Source organism: Xenopus tropicalis, chromosome 9 (assembly GCF_000004195.4).
Source record: "Xenopus tropicalis strain Nigerian chromosome 9, UCB_Xtro_10.0, whole genome shotgun sequence".
In the NCBI taxonomy this organism is placed as follows: Eukaryota; Metazoa; Chordata; class Amphibia; order Anura; family Pipidae; genus Xenopus; species Xenopus tropicalis.
Window position 1 is genome coordinate 36,863,514 of NC_030685.2, and position 25,870 is coordinate 36,889,383.

At 39.4% G+C, this 25,870-nt stretch overlaps 1 protein-coding gene across 4 annotated transcripts in view; it reads right to left on the reverse strand.

Moving 5' to 3' along the window:
- Positions 1-25,870, reverse strand: part of clec16a (C-type lectin domain family 16 member A) — a 157,624-nt gene that overhangs the window by 101,958 nt on the left and 29,796 nt on the right. For all 4 annotated transcript variants that reach the window (XM_004917946.4, XM_002939183.5, XM_004917947.4 and 1 more), the window contains exons 8-12: positions 24,636-24,810; positions 21,242-21,295; positions 16,813-16,926; positions 6,916-7,144; positions 481-601 (exon numbers count right to left, since the gene is read on the reverse strand). In XM_004917946.4, the coding sequence (XP_004918003.1) occupies positions 481-601; positions 6,916-7,144; positions 16,813-16,926; positions 21,242-21,295; positions 24,636-24,810 (693 nt within the window). The remainder of the gene's footprint in view (positions 1-480; positions 602-6,915; positions 7,145-16,812; positions 16,927-21,241; positions 21,296-24,635; positions 24,811-25,870) is intronic.

Here is a 25,870-nt window from a genome sequence, read left to right on the forward strand (position 1 = left end):
CTATAGTGTAACAAGCACAACTGTTAAAATTTGTGCCAAATTATGCACTCAAGACCATAAACTGTGCAAAAGGTGTCATCACTGTAATGAGTTAAGATGCCACAATATCTACAGAATGTTGTGTGCACATTTGTTACATAAAGGAGAAGAAAAGGTAAAAATCACTGAGGGGTGCTAAATGGTAGGCACCCCCAGTGATAGTACATATATAGATATATACACATACATACACACACACTTACTCATGTGCATATTTATTCTATATTTTGTACATCACTGTTGCTTGTGAAGCTTGCACACAAGAATTTCACTCACATGTACTGTATCAGTGTACCAGTAATGTGACAATAAAAGTGATTTGATTTGATGTAACAAAGCAAAACAGTTGCACTGATTCCTCTTTAAATAGCATCTACTTCCTAACAACTCTGCTATTTTGTGCAATTTATAGTTGGTTTCTGAACAAAATAGTCTATTTACCTGTTCTGACAAGACTCGGTACCAGATGCAGCTGCACTCTTCTCTTCATCTGTTGTGTTTTCTTCTGTTACAGCAGATTTCTCTGAGGATTTTGACCTTTCCATGATCACCATCTCAATCTCTATTAAACAACAGAAAACTGTGTGAGAGCTTTAGTATATATAATACATATTTAATCTGTACCATTTCTTTACTATGTCTATTTTAGATTTAATGTGGATAAATGTAAGGTCATGCACCTGGGATGTAAAAATATGCAAGCCACTTATACCCTTAATGGGACTGCACTAGGCAAATCCATAATGGAGAAGGACCTTGGAGTCCTTGTAGATAATAAACTTGGCTGTAACAAGCAATGCCAGGCAGCAGCTGCAAGGGCAAACAAGGTTTTGAGCTGTATTAAAAGGGGTATAGATTCACGGGAGGAGGGGGTTATTCCTCCCCTTTACAGAGCGCAGGTTATGGAAAGTCTCAGTTATGAAGAAAGACTGGCCAAGTTGGGTCTGTTTACACTGGACAAGAGGCGCTTATAATAGGTGACATGATAACTATGTATAAATATATAAGGGGATCATATAATAACCTCTCTAATGTTTTATTTACCAGTAGGTCCTTCCAACGGACAAGAGGGCACCCACTCCGTTTAGAAGAAGGGAGGTTCCGTTTAAATATTCGGAAAGGTTTTTTTACTGTGAGAGCTGTGAAGTTGTGGAATTCCCTCCCCGAATCACCAGTCGTACTGGCTGATACATTATATAGCTTTAAGAAGGGATGAATTCCATCTTGGAGTCAGGCAGGAATTTTTTCCCCTCTGCAGCAAATTAGAGAGGCTTCAGATGGGGCTTTTTGCCTTCCTCTGGATCAACTAGAAGTTAGGCAGGTTATACAGTGGTGTGAAAAACTATTTGCCCCCTTCCTGATTTCTTATTTTTTTGCATGTTTGTCACACTTAAATGTTTCTGCTCATCAAAAACCGTTAACTATTAGTCAAAGATAACATAATTGAACACAAAATGCAGTTTTTAAATGAAGGTTTACGTTATTAAGGGAGAAAAAAAACTCCAAATCTACATGGCCCTGTGTGAAAAAGTGATTGCCCCCCTTGTTAAAAAATAACTTAACTGTGGTTTATCAATTTCAATTTTCAATTTCAATATCAATTTCTGTAGTCACCCCCAGGCCTGATTACTGCCACACCTGTTTCAATCAAGAAATCACTTAAATAGGAGCTACCTGACACAGAGAAGTAGACCAAAAGCACCTCACAAGCTAGACATCATGCCAAGATCCAAAGAAATTCAGGAACAAATGAGAACAAAAGTAATTGAGATCTATCAGTCTGGTAAAGGTTATAAAGCCATTTCTAAAGCTTTGGGACTCCAGCGAACCACAGTGAGAGCCATTATCCACAAATGGCAAAAACATGGAACAGTGGTGAACCTTTCAAGGAGTGGCCGGCCGACCAAAATTACCCCAAGAGCGCAGAGACAACTCATCTGAGAGGCCACAAAAGACCCCAGGACAACATCTAAAGAACTGCAGGCCTCACTTGCCTCAATTAAGGTCAGTGTTCACGACTCCACCATAAGAAAGAGACTGGGCAAAAACGGCCTGCATGGCAGATTTCCAAGGCGCAAACCACTTTTAAGCAAAAAGAACATTATGGCTCGTCTCAATTTTGCTAAAAAACATCTCAATGATTGCCAAGACTTTTGAGAAAATACCTTGTGGACCGACGAGACAAAAGTTGAACTTTTTGGAAGGTGCAAGTCCCGATACATCTGGCGTAAAAGTAACACAGCATTTCAGAAAAAGAACATCATACCGACAGTAAAATATGGTGGTGGTAGTGTGATGGTCTGGGGTTGTTTTGCTGCTTCAGGACCTGGAAGGCTTGCTGTGATAGATGGAACCATGAATTCTACTGTCTACCAAAAAATCCTGAAGGAGAATGTCCGGCCATCTGTTCGTCAACTCAAGCTGAAGCGATCTTGGGTGCTGCAGCAGGACAATGACCCAAAACACACCAGCAAATCCACCTCTGAATGGCTGAAGAAAAACAAAATGAAGACTTTGGAGTGGCCTAGTCAAAGTCCTGACCTGAATCCTATTGAGATGTTGTGGCATGACCTTAAAAAGGCAGTTCATGCTAGAAAACCCTCAAATAAAGCTGAATTACAACAATTCTGCAAAGATGAGTGGGCCAAAATTCCTCCAGAGCGCTGTAAAAGACTCGTTGCAAGTTATCGCAAATGCTTGATTGCAGTTATTGCTGCTAAGGGTGGCCCAACCAGTTATTAGGTTCAGGGGGCAATTACTTTTTCACACAGGGCCATGTAGGTTTGGATTTTTTTTCTCCCTAAATAATAAAAACCCTCATTTAAAAACTGCATTTTGTGTTTACTTGTGTTATCTTTGACTAATAGTTAAATGTGTTTGATGATCAGAAACATTTTGTGTGACAAACATGCAAAAGAATAAGATATCAGGAAGGGGGCAAATAGTTTTTCACACCACTGTATATAGGAATTATGGTTGAACGTGATGGACGTACGTCTTTTTTTTCAACTTAACTTACCATGTAATACTATGTATTTTCCTTAAAGGAAAAGGAAAGTTACAATCACTGGGGACAGTGTCAAATGTTAGGCACCTCCCAGTAATCACTTACCTGATAAGTATCTGTGACTTGTCTATCTTCGTTCTTCTGAATCCCATGCCCGGCACATGCACAGTAGTGTGAATATGCCAACTTTCTTGTTAAAGTTCAACTCTTCACTCTACTGCACATGCGCAAGCGGTACAAAGACGGAAGAGTATTACTCAATCACAGATGCCCTGGGTCGGTGCAGTTTTCTGCTAACAGAAGCAGCGGCCTGGGGTATCAGGTAAGTGATTACAAACACTAGAGGGCACCCTCAGTGATTGTAACTTTCCTTTTCCTCTATTACTTATTTATGTAAAAGTAAGGCTCACATGAGCAAAAAAAAATCAAAACAGTATACTTCCAATCATCACAAAAGACTACTGAAATTAAAGCCACTAGATCAGTATTAATCTGGCAAAAACAATGTTACATCCAGAGAACAAACATACAGCTGAACTGCAGCCCGACAACGTTATTCTCTACTTTAAGGCACAAAAAAATACATTTTTGTATCATAAAGGGGTTGTTCATCTTTGAGTTAACTTTCAGTATGATGTAGAGCAGTGCTGTCCAACTGGCGGCCCGCGGGCCGCATGCGGCCCGCGACCCCCCTCTGTGTGGCCCCCCACCTGTCTGGCTGCTTTGATGGCTTACTCTTGTGTAAGATTTAAATGGTATCAGTACTGAGATTAACTGCCCCCCCTGCATGGTTCTCACCTCAGATTCAGGCTGTAATCAGGCTGTATTGTTTAAATATGTAATCCCCTGTGTTGATCACACCTTTTAATCTCTGCATTGTTCACCCCCTGCAGAGTTCACACCTCAGGCTCAGGCTGTAATCACCCCCATTATTCCCCTGTTCACACCTCAGGAGCAGTAGAAACCCACAAATAATCCCTGCACACTACAAAAAGAACATATACTGAGGTGCTACTGCAATTAAAAAGTTTTTTAATATATAGTTATTGTGCAGACTGTAGGAGCAGTGCCAGCATTGTGTCACTGTAGGCTGCCTGTGTGTGCCATACACACAGGCAGCATAGGGCAAGCAGAGTATGGCACACACAGGCAGGGTAGGGAAGGCAGAGTATGGCACACACAGGCCAAGTATGGCACAAACCAGCCAAGAATGGCAAACACAGTGAAAGTATGGCACATGCAGGCAGGGTAGGGAAGGCAGAGTATGGCACACACAGGCAGGGTAGGGCAGGCAGAGTATGGCACACACAGGCCAAGTATGGCACAAACCAGCCAAGTATGGCACACAGGCAGGGTAGGGAAGGCAGAGTATGGCACACACAGGCAGGGTAGGGAAGGCAGAGTATGGCACACACAGGCAGGGTAGGGAAGGCAGAGTATGGCACACAGAGGCAGGGTAGGGAAGGCAGAGTATGGCACACACAGGCTGGGTAGGGAAGGCAGAGTATGGCACACAGGCAGGGTAGGGCAGGCAGAGTATGGCAGGTTTTTGCTGTACTACAACCATTAATATGGGTATGGTCATGTGATAACATGGGTGTGGTTTCAAGTGGGTGCGGTTTCAAAAAGGGGAGTGGTCAAAACTGGCTTCCATTATCGGCCCTCCACCACGTAGGTCGGAAAAATTCCGGCCCTCGGTACAACAGAAGTTGGACAGCACTGATGTAGAGCAATAAGCAATATTGTGAGACAATTAGCAATTGGTCTTTATTTTATAATATTTGTAGTTTTTTTTTTAGTTATTTTAATTGTGCATGCACTCAGACAATGCAATGTTTTTTTTCCATAGAGTACACGAATGAGGAGAGCCACCTCTCACAGAATTCCTGCTTAAAAAGGCTTTATTTCTGACTACACACACAACATGTTTTGGGCTCCCTCAAGCCCTTTTTCAATGTTTTTTTCATGTCAAGAATTGGAGTTGGATTCTTGGCCTGCAGATAAATGCAGGCAAAGCAGCCGCCCCATGTGGCATTGGCCTAAGGCTGATACAGAAGCAACAGTCACAGAAGACTTCATGACATCAGTGACACTTTATACAATTACATGATTTCTGCTTTTTTCATATTTATACCACTCTAGTTTGAGAAATCTTTAGTTAAGAAGGAGGAAGAGATACCATATTTATTGCTTACTAGAGCAAAGGATGTAAACCCATCGCCTGACATTATCATTGCCTGACAAATACATAAAAAATGTAATCTTCTATCTGATAACAGCTACAATGTGGCTGGATTTGCAGGTTGAGTTGTGCCCAAACAAACATTTATTGCTTAGGCAGGTGCTTTTCTTTGGTTTTCTAACTATTGACATCTTATTGCGGATTGGTTGCCCACCACCGGTAATGGTTCACTCCACTTTTTTTTTTACACAGCATGATAAATATACCCCAACTAGCCATACACTGGTGAGACCACCAAATGAGCAGATCTATCCCCAAAATGCCAACATTGAATTGGGTGATATCGGGTTGATCCAGAGGATGTATGCTGTCGGGGCAAGTATCTCATCAACAAACCAATGCACTCTGATTTTTGGCCACATATCTGTTTATTGGGCCATTTCAGGGCCCCATACAGGGCCAATAAGCTGCCAACTCAGTTTGTCAGAAGCTTTTATCTGCCCGTGGCATGGCCACCATTAGATTGCTTGCATACCTCTTGAAAAACACTAACCATCATTAATTTAAGTCTTGGTATGTAATTTTATAAAACATAAGTCTGACAAATATTATGTATTCTATAAGACAAAAATTCAAGAGTGTGCTGTTATTTATTTAACTCTGTAAACTACACCTTATATATAACTGCAGTATATAGTAAAAGTAGTATACAGTATAAATAAGACAGCACCCCTTACTGTCCTTTTCTTTGACTGCAGGTGAATTGCAGCCCTCAATAGGTGTGATGGCATTACATTAGCAATTGTATGGCAATTCAAAGGGGCCCAACACATTCACACAAAAGTTTGTGCAGAATGGCAATGTTATAAATATGCTTGTATTAGTCAGAGGCAAAGTATGTTAGTACATAATGTTGATGTTTTGTTGGCAGAGAAGTAGCTAGTAGAAGTTCTATTAATGTACAGGAGAAAAAAATTCAACCAAAATTGATGATTATTAGATTTAACAACTACAAACTCTTATGAAGAGGGTTTACATAGTTAGCTCAACCTTCTCCTATATTTATGATGTACAATATACATGCAAATACATATTTTAATCATGTAATATACTTGTAATTAATATGTACCTTTTTATTCTATCAAAAATTGCTTTAATTTCTAAGCATTTCTGTACATTTTGACTATTTCTTATCGCCTTCTAAACCAAAAATAAACATGTACAATTTAACACTTCACATGTTCACTACACTGTGTTCTGATTTTTTTTTTCAGAAAAATTTGTATTTTTTCTAATTTTTAGAACTTTTCATAATGACCACAATAATATTGTTAAAATAGTACAATTTTTTCGTGGTTTTCATTAACTGCCACAAAAAAGTCGTATTTTTCGCAAAGACTACGACCATTTTGGAATTCGTTCAAGCTTTGATATTGTGACTTTCTTTTGGCCAGGTTTGAGCTTTAGTGTGCCATTTAGTCCTAAGGAAAGACTTAGGAGACTAAGGAAAGGTTTTCACGCTGTTTACAATTATTCGGATCGAAACATTTTGTGACTTTGGATCTTAATCACAGTATTTTCGTACAACCAAAAAACAATTTTCGCGCAATTTTTACACATCAGAAATTATCGTGGTTACTCTGGCACTAAAAATACCCCACAGACATCAATTACTTTATTTTCTTACCTTCAGTTTCCCCGCTTGCCTTTGTGCCTTTAGAACTACTCTCTGCACCTTTAGCTTTGTCTGGATCTTCTGATATTTCTTCTGACCCTTTGTCCTCTTCTTCCTCCTCCCCAACATTTTTGTAATTGGGCCTCTTTTGCAGTTTTTTCTTTCCCCTCTGACGGTTGATTTCTAGGGATTTTTCCAGTGTCTCTTGTGGTTTTATAAAGCATCTGATACTAGCTTCTCCCTGCAAATGTAAAGAAGGAAATCTATTATTATGTAGCAGCTTTTTTAAGTTATTACATACAAAAACCATTCAAAAGTCTCTTATAAACATATGAGACATTGTAAGGTGTACATATTTCCCTACAAAAATATAAAGCAATACTAGTCATTTATTACACAAAAATAGGAAATAAAGCTAGGGAGCAAGGCAGTGCTTCTTATTTTCCAAAAGGAAGGAGTGGTAGAGGGCCAATAATGGAAACCAGTTTTGACCACTCACATTTTTAAACACCCACTTCAAACCACACCCATATTATCACAAAAGCTTTAAAGGCCATACCCACATTAATGGTGGTAGCACAACAAAAAAACAAATAATTGGTGCCCACTGCATGGATATCCCTCTTCACCCATATGTGAAAGGAATATATTGTCATATTAAGACATAACCTTAATTCCATATGGCTCCTCTTCCCTAGTGGATAGCACATCAACCCCAACCCATAATTATACACCATAGGGATCCCATAACAACTATTTCCAAATGCTAACAAACTCCAGGAACAACCCCTGCCAGGTTTATTTCCCACAGGTGTTTTTTCACAATGAGGGCAGTGAGGTCGGAGAATGCCCTCCTGATTGATGTTTTGACAGCAGATTCTGTTAATGCCTTTAAGAGGGGCTTGGATAATTTCTTGAACAAGCATAGTATCCAAGGCTATCTACAAATCTACAGTTAGTATTGATGTTGGTATATATAGTTTATTTATGCGAGTGTATAGATAGACAGTATAGGTTTGTGTGTGCTAGGTTCACTTGGGTTGAACTTGATGGACTCTGGTCTTTTTTTCAACCCTATGTACCTAAGTGTGTTTTAAGTGTGTTTATTTCTTTCTGCTTGGTCCTGCACTGTGCTTTCCATGAAAACACCATCTCCTGTGCTTCACCATCTGAAGCAAATTTAACTTTGCTCCTTGTCTGTATGGATGGATTCTTAGCTAGTAATCTGGCTAGCTTTTGTAGTGTAAGGGTCCTGGGTTCAGTTAACATAACAATAACTATAGGAAGTGTGTGCACTATCCTCATGTCCATGGGCTGTTTTTTTTTCACTCCCAAAACTGTACATAGGCAGGCTCATTGAGTCAAACTGATTCAATTGTTTCTTTGCAGTAGAATACATACAGTGGCTTGCAAAAGTATTCGGCCCCCTTGAACTTTTCCACATTTTGCCACATTACAGCCACAAACATGAATCAATTTTATTGGAATTCCACGTGAAAGACCAATACAAAGTGGTGTACACGTGAGAAGTGGAACGAAAATCATACATGATTCCAAACATTTTTTACAAATAAATAACTGCAAAGTGGGGTGTGCGTAATTATTCAGCCCCCTGTGTCAATACTTTGTAGAACAACCTTTTGCTGCAATTACAGCTGCCAGTCTTTTAGGGTATGTCTCTACTAGCTTTGCACATCTAGAGACTGAAATCCTTGCCCATTCTTCTTTGCAAAACAGCTCCAGCTCAGTCAGATTAGATGGACAGCGTTTGTGAACAGCAGTTTTCAGATCTTGCCACAGATTCTCGATTGGATTTAGATCTGGACTTTGACTGGGCCATTCTAACACATGGATATGTTTTGTTTTAAACCATTCCATTGTTGCCCTGGCTTTATGTTTAGGGTCGTTGTCCTGCTGGAAGGTGTACCTCAGCCCCAGTCTCAAGTCTTTTGCAGACTCCAAGAGGTTTTCTTCCAAGATTAGAGAGGCAAATTAGAGAGGCTTCAGATGGGGTTTTTTGCCTTCCTCTGGATCAACTAGTAGTTAGGCAGGTTATATATAGGCATTATGGTTGAACTTGATGGACGTATGTCTTTTTTCAACCCAACTTACTATGTAAGATTGCCCTGTATTTGGCTCCATCCATCTTCCCATCAACTCTGACCAGCTTCCCTGTCCCTGCTGAAGAGAAGCACCCCCAGAGCATGATGCTGCCACCACCATATTTGACAGTGGGGATGGTGTTTTCAGAGTGATGTGCAGTGTTAGTTTTCCGCCACACATAGTGTTTTGCATTTTGGCCAAAAAGTTCCATTTTGGTCTCATCTGACCAGAGCACCTTCTTCCACATGTTTGCTGTGTCCCCCACATGGCTTGTGGCAAACTGCAAATGGGACTTCTTATGGTTTTCTGTTAACAATGGCTTTATTCTTGCCACTCTTCCATAAAGGCCAACTTTGTGCAGTGCACAACTAATAGTTGTCCTATGGACAGATTCCCCCACCTGAGCTGTAGATCTCTGCAGCTCATCCAGAGTCACCATGGGCCTCTTGGCTGCATTTCTGATTAGCACTCTCCTTGTTCGGCCTGTGAGTTTAGGTGGACGGCCTTGTCTTGGTAGGTTTACAGTTGTGCCATACTCCTTCCATTTCTGAATGATCGCTTGAACAATGCTCAGTGGGATGTTCAAGGCTTTGGAAATCTTTTTTTAGCCTAAGCCTGCTTTAAATTTCTCAATAACTTTATCCCTGACCTGTCTGGTGTGTTCTTTGGACTTCATGGTGTTGTTGCTCCCAATATTCTCTTAGACAACCTGAGGCCGTCACAGAGCAGCTGTATTTGTACTGACATTAGATTACACACAGGTGCACTCTATTTAGTCATTAGCAGTCATCAGGCAATGTCTATGGGCAACTGACTGCACTCAGACCAAAGGGGGCTGAATAATTACGCACACCCCACTTTGCAGTTATTTATTTGTAAAAAATGTTTGGAATCATGTATGATTTTCGTTCCACTTCTCACGTGTACATCACTTTGTATTGGTCTTTCACGTGGAATTCCAATAAAATTGATTCATGTTTGTGGCTGTAATGTGACAAAATGTGGAAAAGTTCAAGGGGGCCCGAATACTTTTGCAAGCCACTGTAAATCAATTTCCAGTGGAGCAGAGAATGACGTGAATGGTGAACAGTCTTCATAAAACCGCCATGTTATGCCAGTATTATATAAATTAAAAATTAATAACACCATGACCATAACACATTCCTGTGATCTCATCACTGAGTTCAATTTGCAGGTTTATTAATTCAGCAGAAAAACTTTTCCCTAGGTAGCAATGGTATGTAAATTACAGTATGTCATTAATTATATGTAATTTGTTGCTCATGAAAGCCAAATCTAGAAAAACTAGCAGGTACATACTGTGGGAACTGAATTTCAGTGGGCGTGTATTGTAACATGCAGTGTTACCCATTGCTTTCACAAACAGAGGAAGAGCAAGCACAGGTTCTTGTGAGCTGGCAACAAGACTTTAAAAACATCCTGTCATGTCAAAGTAGTGAAAATGTAATGTTGCAGCGATGCAAGCATGTAACCTACAGCAAAAAACTTGTCTTGGATTTGTTATTAGTTTTCCTCTGTCTCCCATGTTTCACAAACTTTTTCATAAACGTTTCTCCTTCCCAATAATGCAATATTTTTTTTCTCCACAATTCTCATAACATTATTCCTCTAAAAGGCCTCTTTACATGAAATCCAGAAAGCACAAACATGAAACATGAACATTTTATTAAGAAAAACAGCAAATGTAAATTATTAATTTGACAGTTTTGAAAAGAGTGGGCCCGGAATTTAATTGAGAGGATGGGAAAATGTTGTCAAGTTTAATTTTGGGAAGTGCATGATAAGAAATCAGAATGCTACTGGGAAAAGATCCAGTTGTATGATAGTTTGTCCTGGTCCAAAAGAAAGAAAAAAGGTAGACAGGAGAAACAGAGATTCCAGCTAATATGTTAAAAGTAAATCAAGCACTGTCTTGTTGCTCTTTTGGCCAGCATTGTGTTCCTCTATACAGTTACACTGCGGGTTTGTCATTTTCCGGGTTCCCCACTGCATCTGGATGTACTTGGCAATTCTTTACTGTGACACCTTAACTTGAGATAAATTGCCCTGCACAGCCAATAACTTAATATGTTCAAAATTTTGTGTCTGCTACGAAATAGATGACATGCAGTGCGGCATTGCAAGTACAATGTTTTGGATGCCCATAACAGGCCCGGACTGGAAATCTGTAGATTCTGGCAAATGCCAGAGAGGTTGCTGTAAGATGTCATAGACAGTCACTATCTATTGGGCTGGAGGGTCCTACATGCAATGGAAATGCCAGGGCCTATTTTGAATCCCAGTCTGGACATGGCCCATACACAGCCATGAAACAAACTCCTCCTACAAGCTACTCTAAGGAAAAATATTCATTGCAAAGTGATGCCTTTGTATTAACAACAATCATTATCATTATTCCAACATGCTGGAAGCCACTGTTTAAATTCTGTATTGCAGAAAAACTAAGGTGGACCATAATGCACCTGATTCTATTAAAAGGTGCTGCACAACATACCATATACAGTGCTTTATTCAACCCTGAACTAGACCTCAAATTATCAAACAATATTTCAAAATTCATCTATTAAGGTAGATCCCTGAACTTCCTAAATAATGGATATATATTGTACATTGACATATTCAATTGTTTGGCATTATACACTTTCCTGCATTTAACTTCTCATGCAAACTCTTGCTTTGCTTTTGCTACAGAACCTTTGGTTTAAACATGTGCTGGCTCTGCTAGTAAGTCAATGCAGTACCAGTAATTCAGCTTTTTGTTACAGGAAAGAGAAAGTAGGTTAATAACATCGACAAACTCTGGGCAGGTAAAACCAAATCACATCTGTACTGTGCAGGAAGCAGATGGAAACCGTTCTCACCCAACAGGAAGGAAGATACATCTATGGTGACAGCTGCCAAATAAACATATGCTTTTTACTTAAGCACCTGAGCCCTCCAAAAACTTCATAGTGGTCAATTTTGAGGGCAAGGTATCAGATGGATTACCAGGCATGACGTGGCTCCGCAACTATGTTTAAACACAACCCTGTATACTGGTAAAAGTTATTCATTTGCAAAAAAAAATATATAAAAAAAAAAACTGTTGCAGGAGTTGAGTGACACATTTCGAGGAAGTGAGCAGAGCAATATTTCTGCTTCTGAGAACTCTTTACCACAAGGTAACACTTTAATTTTATCTTATCAGTGAAACTGCATTTAACCGGAAGAGAAGTTTCAATCTTTTGTGGGCTTGGAATAGAGGAATGAAGACTTTGCTTCTACTGAGCTAGAAGAGACAAGAATCTAATTACATAAAGTTACTGGAAAATCAGGCAGCACACATAGACACAGAGGGGCTTCATTTATCTTATTGGTCAAACTTGCACCATGACAGTAACACATAGAAACCAAACAGTAATAAGCATTATCAGCCAGCTGCACCTTGAAAGCAAATTTGTGATTAGTTGCCATTTTACTGCCCATGTACAATTTGCTCAATGTTAAATTATCCTCCAGCCTGCAAAGCAACTTGTAGGCTAAAATAAAGGTAGAGTAGTAAGTAAAGAGTAACTTCATCCCTATAATGAGAAATAACTAAAATAAAGTGGTGGATTATGAATCATTATTTTTTACCGCAAAACTTTACACAATTATAAGGTAAGCTTAACATGCTATATTTAATTTACAGCACCAAATGTATGCACCTTCATACATATATAAAGATTATTAGAATTACCCAAAGAAAGGAAAAAGTAAGAAAAATAGAGAGGCAAAGAAGAAGAACCTTCCCTGGGCAGACAGTAAGAGTGTGGGATGAAAAACAGAGAAAGGAAGTAATTAAGGGCATAGACAGGAAGTCATCAATGACAAGAGATTCATACGAAATCCCAGGGGTGGCAAAGAAATTCTAGGGGAAGACAAACTACAGAGTGCAAACCAACAGGAAGCCTATGGGAGGTGGATTATATTCAATTCTAGTAAGCTTGTGCTGTTACATTCTCAACAGAAGATACTTTATTAACACATTATCTAACAGTTTCTTAAATAGGATGGCTGAATTTTGATAGAAAAATGTTTTTTCCCTTTAAAGGAAACATATTGGATAAATGGGAAAAACCCTAATTTTGTAGGCAATTATGAATAATATACGGTGCTGGTTTCACTTTGTGCTAAAAATTAACCCGATCTGTAAAAATGGCCCCTTTATTGGAGCTCCCTGTAGATCATATCACTTCTCTGTCGGAGTTTGAAATGAGGGGTGGGCGTGTCCTAACGGTCCCTGCAAGAAGCACAGTAGGAGGGGGAGAGCCAATCACAGCCCGGCAGTCACACAAGCACAGACAGGCTTCAGTTCCCTATCAGGTCAGCCTAGCTGCTGATTGGTTCTTATCCTACAGTGCAGTGTACTGAGGGCTGCCGGCTCCCCAGCTCATCCAGAGAATTCAGCCAGCAGGAAGTGAAACGGATGGGCGGGGCTAGTGGGGTTTGGGGCAAATTTCTCAATAAATCAGTTCAAAACACAACTTTTTTAGCACAATCCTTCTATATCTAGAGGACTACAATTCCCTGGTACATTGTTAATTGTTATAGGATATGTCTCCTTTAAAAAAAGTATTTTGTGCAGTTATCTGAAATATAAAAGTTCAGAAGAGTCTAATATAGTAAGAGTACAGTGTAAGTATGGCACACACGGGCAGGGTAGGGCAGGTAGATTATGGCCTGCCCTATGCTGCCTGTGTGTGCCATAATCTACTTGTCCTACCCTGCCTGTGTGTGCCATACTCTGCCTGTCCTACCCCACCTCTGTGTGCCATACTCTGCCTGCCCTATGCTGCCTGTGTGCCATACACACAGGCAGCATAGGGCAGGCAGTATATACAGTGACACAATGCTGGACATTACCGCACAAAAAGTTAATGATAAAATTGAGGGAACATAATATTTGTAACTGGATAGAGAACTGGCTGAAAGATTACAAAGAGTGGTGGTAAATGGAACATTTTCTAATTGGCCAGTGTTGTTAGTGGAGTACCGCAGGGGTCAGTCCTTGGTCCTCTGCTTTTCAACTTGTTTATTAATGACCTGAAGGTGGGCATAAACAGTACTGTTTCTACAACCTGGATTCCAAAAAAGTTGGGACACTAAACAAATTGTGAATAAAAACTGAACGCAACGATGTGGAGGTGCCAACTTCTAATATTTTATTCAGAATAGAACATAAATCACAGAACAAAAATTTAAACTGAGAAAATGTACCATTTTAAGGGAAAAATATGTTGATTCAGAATTTCATGGTGTCAACAAATCCCAAAAAAGTTGGGACAAGGCCATTTTCATGTGTGGCATCTCCCCTTCTTCTTACAACACTTAACAGACGTCTGGGGACAGAGGAGACCAGTTTCTCAAGTTTAGGAATAGGAATGCATTCTTGTCTAATACAGGCCTCTAACTGTTCAATCGTCTTGGCCCTTCTTTGTCGCACCTTCCTCTTTATGATGCGCCAAATGTTCTCTATAGGTGAAAGATCTGGACTGCAGACTGGCCATTTCAGTACCCGGATCCTTCTCCTACGCAGCCATGATGTTGTGATTGATGCAGAATGTGGTCTGCCATTATCTTGTTGAAAAATGCAGGGTCTTCCCTGAAAGAGATGACGTCTGGATGGGAGCCTATGTTGTTCTAGAACCTGAATATATTTTTCTGCATTGATGCTGCCTTTCCAGACATGCAAGCTGCCCATGCCACACGAACTCATGCAACCCCATACCATCAGAGATGTAGGCTTCTGAACTGAGCGTTGATAACAACTTGGGTTGTCCTTGTCCTCTTTGGTCCGGATGACATGGCGTCCCAGATTTCCAAAAAGAACTTCGAATGGTGACTCGTCTGACCACAGAACAGTCTTCCATTTTGCCACACTCCATTTTAAATGATCCCTGGCCCAGTGAAAACGCCTGAGCTTGTGGATCTTGCTTAGAAACGGCTTCTTCTTTGCACTGTAGAGTTTCAGCTGGCAACGGCAGATGGCACGGTGGATTGTGTTCACTGACAATGGTTTCTGGAAGTATTCCTGAGCCCATTCTGTGATTTCCTTTACAGTAGCATTCCTATTTGTGGTGCAGTGTCGTTTAAGGGCCCGGAGATCACAGGCATCCAGTATGGTTTTACGGCCTTGACCCTTACGCACAGAGATTGATCCAGATTCTCTGAATCTTCTGATGATGTTATGCACAGTTGATGATGATACAGGTATCGGACCCCTTATCCGGAAACCCGTTATCCAGAAAGCTCCGAATTACGGAAAGCCCATCTCCCATAGACTCCATTATAAGCAAATAATTCAGAATTTTAAAACGGATTTCCTTTTTTTATGTAGAAATAAAACAGTACCTTGTAATTGATCCCAACTAAGATATAAATAATCCTTATTGGATGCAAAACAATCCTATTGGGTTTAATTAATGTTTTATTAATTTTTTAGTAGACTTAAGGTATGGAGATCCAAATTACGGAAAGACCCCTTATCCGGAATACCCTTGGTCCCGAGCATTCTGGATAATGGGTCCTATACCTGTAGATGCAAAATCTTTGCAATTTTTCGCTGGGTAACACCTTTCTGATATTGCTCCACTATCTTTCTGCGCAACATTGTGGGAATTGGTCATCCTCTACCCATCTTGGCTTCTGAGAGACACTGCCACTCTGAGAAGCTCTTTTTATACCCAATCATGTTGCCAATTGACCTAATTAGTGTTATTTGGTCTTCCAGCTCTTCGTTATGCTCAAATTTACTTTTTCCAGCCTCTTATTGCTACTTGTCCCAACTTTTTGGGGATTTGTTGACACCATGAAATTCTGAATCAACATATTTTTCCCTTAAAATGGTACATTTTCTCAGTTTAAACTATTGTTCCATGATTTCCATGATAGAAGTTGGCACCTCCACATCATTGTGTTCAGTTTTTATTCACAATTTGTTTAGTGTCCCAACTTTTTTGGAATCCGGTTTGTATTTTTGCTGATGATGCTAAACTGTGCAAAACTATAAATTCCATGCAGAATGCTGCCGCTTTGCAGAGCGATTTGACAAAATTGGAAAACTGGGCAGCAAAATGGCAAATAAGGTTCAATGTTGAAAATTGCAAAGTTAAGCACTTTGGTAGAAATAATATAAATGCAAGTTATAGAATAAATGGTAGTGTGTTGGAGGGATCCTTAATTGAGAAGATCTGAGGATTTTTGTATTTAAGTGTCTTGCATAAAAAAGGGCATTGACTCAAGGGATGAAAACATAATTTCTGGTCCCTGGTAAGGCCTCACCATGAGTATGCGGTGCAGTTTTGGGCTCCAGTCCTTAAAAAGGATATAAATGAGTTACAGATGTGCAGAGACATGCAACTAAACTGGGAAAGGGGATGGAAGATTTGACCTATGAGTCTGTCACAGATGGGGTTGTTTTCACTTGGAAAAAAAAAAACCACTTGCCATGGGACATGATTACTCTGTTTTGTTTTTTTTTGTCCCTCTTTTTTAAAATCGTTTTTGAGGGGGCTTGTAAACAGCACTTAATAAATAAGGCTACATTATGTAATTACTCTTAACTGCCTTAGCAATAATGTAATCAATTAAAAGAAGATATCGGCCTAAAGGGAAAATTCTTTCAACTTGAAAGGATATTTATGAGCTAAGCAAATCCCTGAAGGAATCATGCATATAATATTCTTTTATCACCAGCTACTTGTCAGTACTAATCAAGTTTGTTGCACAAGTGTCAAAAAGCATTTAGAGAAACAATAGGCTTACAGAACTTCGCTGAGCATCATGTTCTGCTTTAGATGAAAACACTGAGAGGTCTCCGTTCAGTATGACATCAGCTAAACAGTTGACCAAAGGTGCATAGTGGATGGTTAAAAAGACCTAAATGTGGGGAAAACAAAGAATAAATATATATATATAAATAAATTAACACAACCTTCATTAACATATTTCTTAAAAAAACAACATTTAAAGGCATTGATCACCTTCAATGTCCAAATCTTAAAACACTAACTTCTGTCAAAAAAATGAGTTCTGTTTTCCTGTGCCAGAGACACGCAGCTCTCTGCTTTCTGCTCTCTCCTGCTCCCCCCTCCCTCAGGAATGCTAAGAACTCACTCCCCCCCTTAGGAAAGTGGATCTGAGGCAATCAGCAGGAAGTTGACTCATAGGGGCACATTTACTAATCCACGAACGTCCGAAAAGCGTCCGAATGCGTTTTTTTCGTAATGATCGGTATTTTGCGATTTTTTCAGAAATTGTCGCGACTTTTTCGTAGCCGTTGCGACTTTTTCGCAAATTGTCGCGATTTTTTCGTAGCGTTACGACTTGCGTGAATTGTCGCGACATTTTCGTAGCCATCGCGCAGAGTACGAAAGTTTTGGATTCATTCAAGCTTCGGTATCGTGACTTTCCTTGGGCCAGGTTGGAGCTGCAGAGTGCCATTGAGTCCTATGGGAGGCTTCCAAAATCATGCTAAGTCTGAAAGTTTTCCCCGCAGTTTACGTGCGTTTAAATACGAAAAAGTCGCGACAAGATACGAGCAAGTCGTAACGGCTACGAAAAAGTCGCGACAATTTACGAAAAAGTCATAACAGCGACGAAAAAAACGCAAAAAATACGAAAAAAAGTCTAAAAATTTTCGTTTTCCAATCGGAATTTTTCCCATTCGGATTCATGGGTTAGTAAATCAGCCCCATAGTGTTACACACTGAGCATGTACACCGGTCTTGCTTTTTGTGCAGGAGTGAGGCATTATGGGAACTTTCTTTACACAGCTCAGCATTTTTTCTTCCTGTTTGGCTTCTGATCATCTGAACAGAAGAAATATGGGGAGACTTAAGGGCACTATTGAGACAGCTGAAGGTATGCCTGCAGCTTGAGATCAACTCTTTATTAGCCTTTCTTTCTCTTTTAAACCACCAACAATGCTCTTGGTGTGTCAGAAAATCCTTTATCCATTAAAGGACTAGGAAAGGTTCTTATAAATGAACACTTAGGGGCCGATTTACTAATCCACGAACAGACTGAAAGCATCCAAATGCGTTTTTTTCATAATGATCGGTATTTTGCGATTTTTTCGTTGCCGTTGCGACTTTTTCGTAAATTGACGCGACTCTTTCGTAGCCGTTACGACTTGTGCGAATTGTTGCGACTTTTTCATAGACGTCGCGAAAAAATTGGAAAGGTTTGCCCGCCGTTTACTAGCGCTCAATACGAAAAAGTCACGACAATTCGCACAAGTTGTAACAATTCACGAAAAAGTTGTGATGGCGACGGAAAAATCGCAATACACATGCTCTTGTGTGCATGTGTATAATGTGCTCTCCCTTCCCTGCTGTGTCTATGCACGCTCCCTTAGAAACAACCCCTAAATGCCCCCAGCCAATAAGAAGCGGAACCACGGTTGCCAAAGCAACCGATTCATTCCTTTCTTCTGTGCTACCTAGGCTCATGGGGGGAGGGAATGCTGCACATGCTCAGTATAGACGGTGAGGGAAAGGAAGTGGGCAAACCTTTTCAAAGATGGCGGCGCCATTCACAGAAACGAGTATGCAGCATACAGTAAGTGTAACTCTGTAAGTGTAACCTCCTAAATCAGTCCTCCTCCTGTCTCTCTGATCAGTTTTCTGAAAGGATGGGAGTGGCCTATTTTAAACCTGACACACTGAAAAATTCCTTTATGCTAACATCATCACGTCCAGGCTTTGTCCTTACTTTTTTCCAATTCATTGGTTGCTTGTGCACTCTAACCAGTTGCATAAATTGAAGGGTCATTGCCTATGCCATTGCAAGTAAGAAATTAGCCAAACAGACTCGGCATATCACAAACATACGGTTATGTTAAATTTGCAGCACTCTGTCACAAGCACAGGAAGCAATGTCAGACAGACAGGAGACACAGCCAATAGAAGTTAAGTCTGCTGCCAGTACTTAAAATAGTAGAAGTGAAGAATCAGCAGTGGGACGATTCTGTTGCACATTTTTTGCTAACTATGTATATGGCAAAGATTATTTTATTAATGTGAACGGTTAGTTTTGTGCTGTAGAAAGGTGAACAACCCCTTCAATCCTGAATGGCACCAATTAATACTGCTTTATTCACTCCAACAGGGTCAGTAAACTGTTTTATACAGTTCAATAGCTACAGACAGCACAAAGTGTCCTAAATTTGCCCTAGAATGTGATCTGCAAGTTCAGGTGAAATGGATGCCAAACTGAGCAAACAGAAACATACTCACACCCACCTGCAATCTGGAATGAGTGCCAATGCACCTCTTCAGCCTGCCCTGATAAAGTACATGCAACTGATCACACTGCTGCAAGGGAACCCCAGAATTACCATTAGCCTGGACCTTCTTATGCTTCTAGGGTTCCCATGGGTTGGAGCAAATACATGTAAAGAGAACCTAAAAGATTTATATATGTATACCAAATTGACACCATGCAGATGGAGTGCCCTAGTCCACTCTGAAGCCATTATTAAAGGCTACACATCTATTAAGCAAAACAACAAAAGCAAAACAAAGGCAAGCCGAAAAAAAGTAATGTGTGTTGCTATGTCAAAGAGCATTTGGCAGCAAAAATACACATTAAGCCATAAAAAATAGCCACTACTTATGACAAGATGAAAATGACAAACTGATATTAAAACTGCAATGAAGGAAGTAAAGAAAGGAGGAGTAAAAGGAAGGACAGATATTTTTGTACTTTCCCAAAAGTAGATATGATTAATGATGGAAAACATCACACCAAATCTTTGCTAAAATATCCATGACATCAATCCAAGTACAATACCTTCCAGCCAAGGACAAATTAAGGAGACTGCAGTCAAGTTGTTATTTTTTTTTTTTTTTTTTAATCCCAGTTTCTCAAAGCTTCTTTTTAAAAGAGGTTTGGTTTGTCTCTGAGTGCATTATTCAGTTGATCTATTAGAAAGCCCTAATTTGCCAGCCAGCATTGCTTCTTCGGAGGTTTATTAGGTCAATTCATGTATAAACTTAAATGTGCATCGTCCTGACGCCCTCCAGGCATTTATTTATTTTAAAGCAAAGCTCTGAATGGGATGAACTCCAAATGCTGAAAGCCATTCCAGTAATCCAAAGATCAATAACGTCCCCTTTGTTAAGGGTTAAGGAGCGGGCATGAATATTATTAAAAATATATACCTGCATTTGTTGGGAAGCAGTTCTTTTAGATCCTAAATTACTGCATACTGCACATTAGCAACAATTAAAAAATGCAGAATCACAGGGTTAAATCCATCTGCTGTTGAGTTGTAATGGAAAGCTAAAAAACACACAATTCTATTATAAGTCTCATGGCACAGCAGTGGTGCACGTTTTCTGGATTAAACCCATCTGTCACCACTGGTGCCTGGCAGATTTCATTCATGAAAATGATCACTGATCAACAACACCGCCAGTACAAAAGCAAATTTTAAAGCAACGACTAAAACATCTATGAATTCCACAGAAATTACACATATATTAAATAACATTTACATATGTGTAATGAAGAGGCCCAAAACAATAACAGTGCATATGACTATGGTAGCACAGGAATGGTCCCTGCATGTATTTTAGTAACTGAACAAAAAAAAAAAAAACACTCCCTGAAGCCTTTATAAAAAGGCCTATATTATTTATTCACAAAATTACTAAAAACTTTTTACACAAAGAAGTCTCACAATAACTACTTATGCTATTTCTCACGTTCACAGTTTTATGGCACCTATGAAAGTGATTACTCAAATGATAGGGCACCCAAAGGCCACAAAATATGAAAAGTCCACAGGAAGCTTCATGACTGATACTTAAGACCCCTGCAAACAAAAATCACTGCTTGTACTTCTATTCATCAAAATAACCCCTATAATAGTATAGTTTCCCTGAATTGATGCCATTTTGTCACGCCCTTATTCAGGCAGTCTGAGTTTTTCCTTTCCTAGATTTCCCCGAATTTACCCTGTTTTGACATGGTCCCCTGGGTAGCACAAAAAGGGTTCCACTGTAAACACCTTTTAAACCTTGCCAGTCAAGTTTGGGAAACTAGATGGCCTTCTTAAAACCTATAGTTAGGCAAATAAAAATGAAGGAAATGAAAATAGGTGGCCTATTCTACTTGCTTGAAACTAGGATTAAAGTGAAGTGCCCTGGTTTTAATCACCACATAAAAAATTGTGTAATAATCTTACCTGTGACAGCAAATACAGAGCCACTTGCCGACTTATTCTTGGCCGATCTCCAGGCTAAACAGACACAATACTTTGTTAAAACAGATTTATAGTACACATGTTAAATGAAAAGTAAAAATGTCTATGAAGATTCTCATTCATCCAGGTCATGATATACAGTATCTAGTAGAATTAAGTCTAAAAACAACTGGACTTTCCTGAGTTTTTCTTGAAAACGTTTCACCACTCATTCGAGTGGCTTCTTCAGTTCAAATGACTGGTAGGGAATTCCCCGGTATTTAAACCCTTGATGGTAGTACAGTCACAGACATCCAATCACAGTGGTTCCAGTTGAACTGAAGAAGCCACTCTGATTGAACTGAAGAAGCCACTCGGATGAGTGGTGAAATGTTTTCAAGAAAAACTCAGGAAAGTCCAGTTGTTTTTTAGACTTAATTCTACTAGAAAAGTAAAAATGTTTGAAATCTTTATTTTATAATTAAAGCTGGATTATGATAATAACACAGATATGAGAACTATTATTGAGAATGTTTGGGACAGTGGGTTTTATGTATAAGGGATCTTTCCACAATGTTGAGCACAATGTCTTAAGGCATTTATTGTCTCTCAAGCACCAGTTAAAAAAAAATGTAACCAGCACAGAATTCTTTTTACTACAGCAATATTATATGGGAAATACCAAACCCGTGATGCAAGGCTTAGTTATAATATATATAACACATAGCAGAAAAATAACCAGTTCATGGAGCAAAAGCAATAACATTCAATGATAAAATTAGGTAGAGGAACCTAATAAAGGTAAAGGGAAATATTATAATGGAACTAAATTAAAATTTCTTACATGTCATAGTTTTTCTTCTTTACCCATGTCTGTTAAATTATTACTGTACCCTGCTTGCTATAAATGACTAGGATCTTTTCACTGCCATTCAGGAGACCAACACAGGCTAGGCCGTAAACTCATACACCATGTACTCCATGGTTTTACCTCTACCATTGCTAAGGAAACTGAAGGATATTTACCAAAACACTTAACATACTAGACTATGCCAATAGTGGCAGGAAGTACACTTGCCAATCAAACACATAATGTACTGTACTTAATTAGCTATTAATTTAACATGTTATCTTATTTCTTTTGCTGCAACAAATTCAAAAGATACAACCCGGATTCCAAAAAAGTTGGGACACTAAACAAATTGTGAATAAAAACTGAATGCAATGATTTGGAGGTGCCAACTTCTAATAAACTTCTAATAGAACATAAATCACGGAACAAAAGTTTAAACTGAGAAAATGTACCATTTTAAGGGAAAAATATTTTGATTCTGAATTTCATGGTGTCAACAAATCCCAAAAAAGTTGGGACAAGGCCATTTTCACCACTGTGTGGCATCTCCCCTTCTTCTTACAACACTCAACAGACGTCTGGGGACAGAGGAGACCAGTTTCTCAAGTTTAGGAATAGGAATGCTGTCCCATTCTTGTCTAATACAGGCCTCTAACTGTTCAATCGTCTTGGGCCTTCTTTGTCGCACCTTCCTCTTTATGATGCACCAAATGTTCTCTATAGGTGAAAGATCTGGACTGCAGACTGGCCATTTCAGTACCCGGATCCTTCTCCTACGCAGCCATGATGTTGTGATTGATGCAGAATGTGGTCTGCCATTATCTTGTTGAAAAATGCAGGGTCTTCCCTGAAAGAGATGACGTCTGGATGGGAGCATATGTTGTTCTAGAACCTGAATATATTTTTCTGCATTGATGCTGCCTTTCCAGACATGCAAGCTGCCCATGCCACACGCACTCATGCAACCCCATACCATCAGAGATGTAGGCTTCTGAACTGAGCGTTGATAAAAACTTGAGTTGTCCTTGTCCTCTTTGGTCCGGATGACATGGCGTCCCAGATTTCCAAAAAGAACTTCGAATGGTGACTCGTCTGACCACAGAACAGTCTTCCATTTTGCCACACTCCATTTTAAATGATCCCTGGCCCAGTGAAAACGCCTGAGCTTGTGGATCTTGCTTAGAAATGGCTTCTTCTTTGCACTGTAGAGTTTGCACTGTGTTCACTGACAATGGTTTCTGGAAGTATTCCTGAGCCCATTCAGTGATTTCCTTTACAGTAGCATTCCTGTTTGTGGTGCAGTGTCGTTTAAGGGCCCGGAGATCACGGGCATCCAGTATGGTTTTACGGCCTTGACCCTTACGCACAGAGATTGTTCCAGATTCTCTGAATCTTCGGATGATGTTATGCACAGTTGATGATGATAGATGCAAAATCTTTGCAATTTTTCGCTGGGTAACACCTTTCTGATATTGCTCCACTATCTTTCTGCGCAACATTGTGGGAATTGGTGATGCTCTACCCATCTTGGCTTCTGAGAGACACTGCCACTCTGAGAAGCTCTTTTTATACCCAATGCATCAATTGACCTAATTAGTGTTATTTGGTCTTCCAGCTCTTCGTTATGCTCAAATTTATTTTTTCAAGCCTCTTATTGCTACTTGTCCCAACTTTTTTGGGATTTGTTGACACCATGAAATTCTGAATCAACATATTTTTCCCTTAAAATGGTACATTTTCTCAGTTTAAACTTTTGTTCCGTGATTTATGTTCTATTCTGAATAAAATATTAGAAGTTGGCACCTCCACATCATTGCGTTCAGTTTTTATTCACAATTTGTTTAGTGTCCCAACTTTTTTGGAATCCGGTTTGTATATATATCAAAAAAATATCAAGCCTATGTACTCCCAATTTCAGCTCCAGATGCAAAAGACTCGTTCATCGAAGTCTAAAAAGGTTTTCTGATGATTTTTCAAAATATACAAATTCTCCTATCCAATACGTTATTAATACATTACATTAAAAATAAACATATTCAACTAACCTTCATCTTTTTAAGTTTTTGAAATTATCAGCCTTCCTTTTCTGCTTCTTTCTACCATAAAACTAAACATGCAATTTGCTAGCCGTAGATTTTACCAAGAATACCAGTCTACATCATACTAAAAGTATTTTTAAGGGAACTACCATTTTAAATGAAAAGTAATTATATTTCAAAAGGCAAGTGGAATTGGTACCATACTAATGCATTTACAGATAATGTTCACATACTCTGTAATTTGAAAAATAATTTACAGAGAGCGTTATGTTTTTATGAAATATAAGTTTATTTGTTGCGAATATGGTGACAAGGTCATGATGTATAAGTTAATGTTGTATTAAACACTAGTAGGCAATTTTATTTGACAGCACCTACTAGATATATACTGACAGCACCTCAAATTAGGCATCTTGTTAAAACAGAAAGATGGATGGATGGTGCAAAAGGGAAATGCTGGAAAAAAGGTGATAAGAGGCAATGGTGTGAGCTCGGTTTGTCTTACCTCATCCTGTGTTACCAGTGAGTAGACATAAAGAGGAAGCAGTAGTCTGTTAAGCAGATGGTCTGTAAGGACATCATTGAGGAACTCACAGTTGATTATGAGAATATCATTAAGGTAGTTCAGATGGTCCAAATGCTGTGATACCAGATTGCTTAGATTACCTCTGTTTTTGTGTCTGCAATATAAAATCATTGTTTTGAAAAGTGCAAAACACCACAAACATTCACAAACATTTACTTTAACCCTTTCACTGCCGGCCGTTTTGATCAAAGCGGAACTTGTATTGCCAAACAGTTTTTGAACACTGTTTCACTTTAGGGGCCTTTCCTCGGGGGGACTTTTACTTTACCCAGGAAAACAATATATCGTTATTTTTTCAGGACAACCTAAGCTTTCAAAATATGGTAGAATTTTTGTGTCATTCCAATTCTGTAACAAGATATAGGCTTCTTAATGTCTAAAAATGAAAAAAAAAATCAAGTTTTCCATAATATAAACACAAATACCAGAAACAAAAATTATTTCATGCACAAAAATACAACACAACTGATTTGGAAAGTCCCATGTCTCCTGAACGCACCAATAACAAATATATATATAATTTTATGGAGATGTCTCACTTGTATAGGTTAAAAACTTCCAGCAGTACACTACCAAATTTCCAAAGCACTGCTCCAGAAAGCTGCATACTTTAGATTTCAAGGCCGAACATTCCACTAACAGAAGGTTTATCCCAGAAAATTATACATTTTTGGAAAGAACAGATTCTTGGGAATCCAGAGTAGGCACAACTGTCTCTCTACTCCAATCTATCAAGTCGCAACACTTTCCTAAAGATATAAGTTTCTATCAAAATTTGTGATTTTTTTTTTTTTTTAAATCACTTCAAAGCTTCCAGTCTATAGTATCTTATCTCCTACAGGTCATAAAGTAACCCAATAAAACACTAATCAACACATTTACATCATTTTATGTGGGAAAAAGCTACTATAAAGCAGGGGTAGGGAACCTATGGCTCGGGAGCCAGATGTAGTTATTTTGATGGCTACATCTGGCTCGCTGCAACGGGGGACGTGGCCTGCGCTCGGCGGATAGAAGACGTGTTCTAAGCCTTAGAACACGTCTTCTATCCGCCGAGCGCAGGCCACGCCCTCCTCCGCATCCGGCATCCTTGGCACCCACCCTACCTTGCCCCTGCGCTCGGCGGATAGAAGACGTGTTCTAAGCCTTAGAAC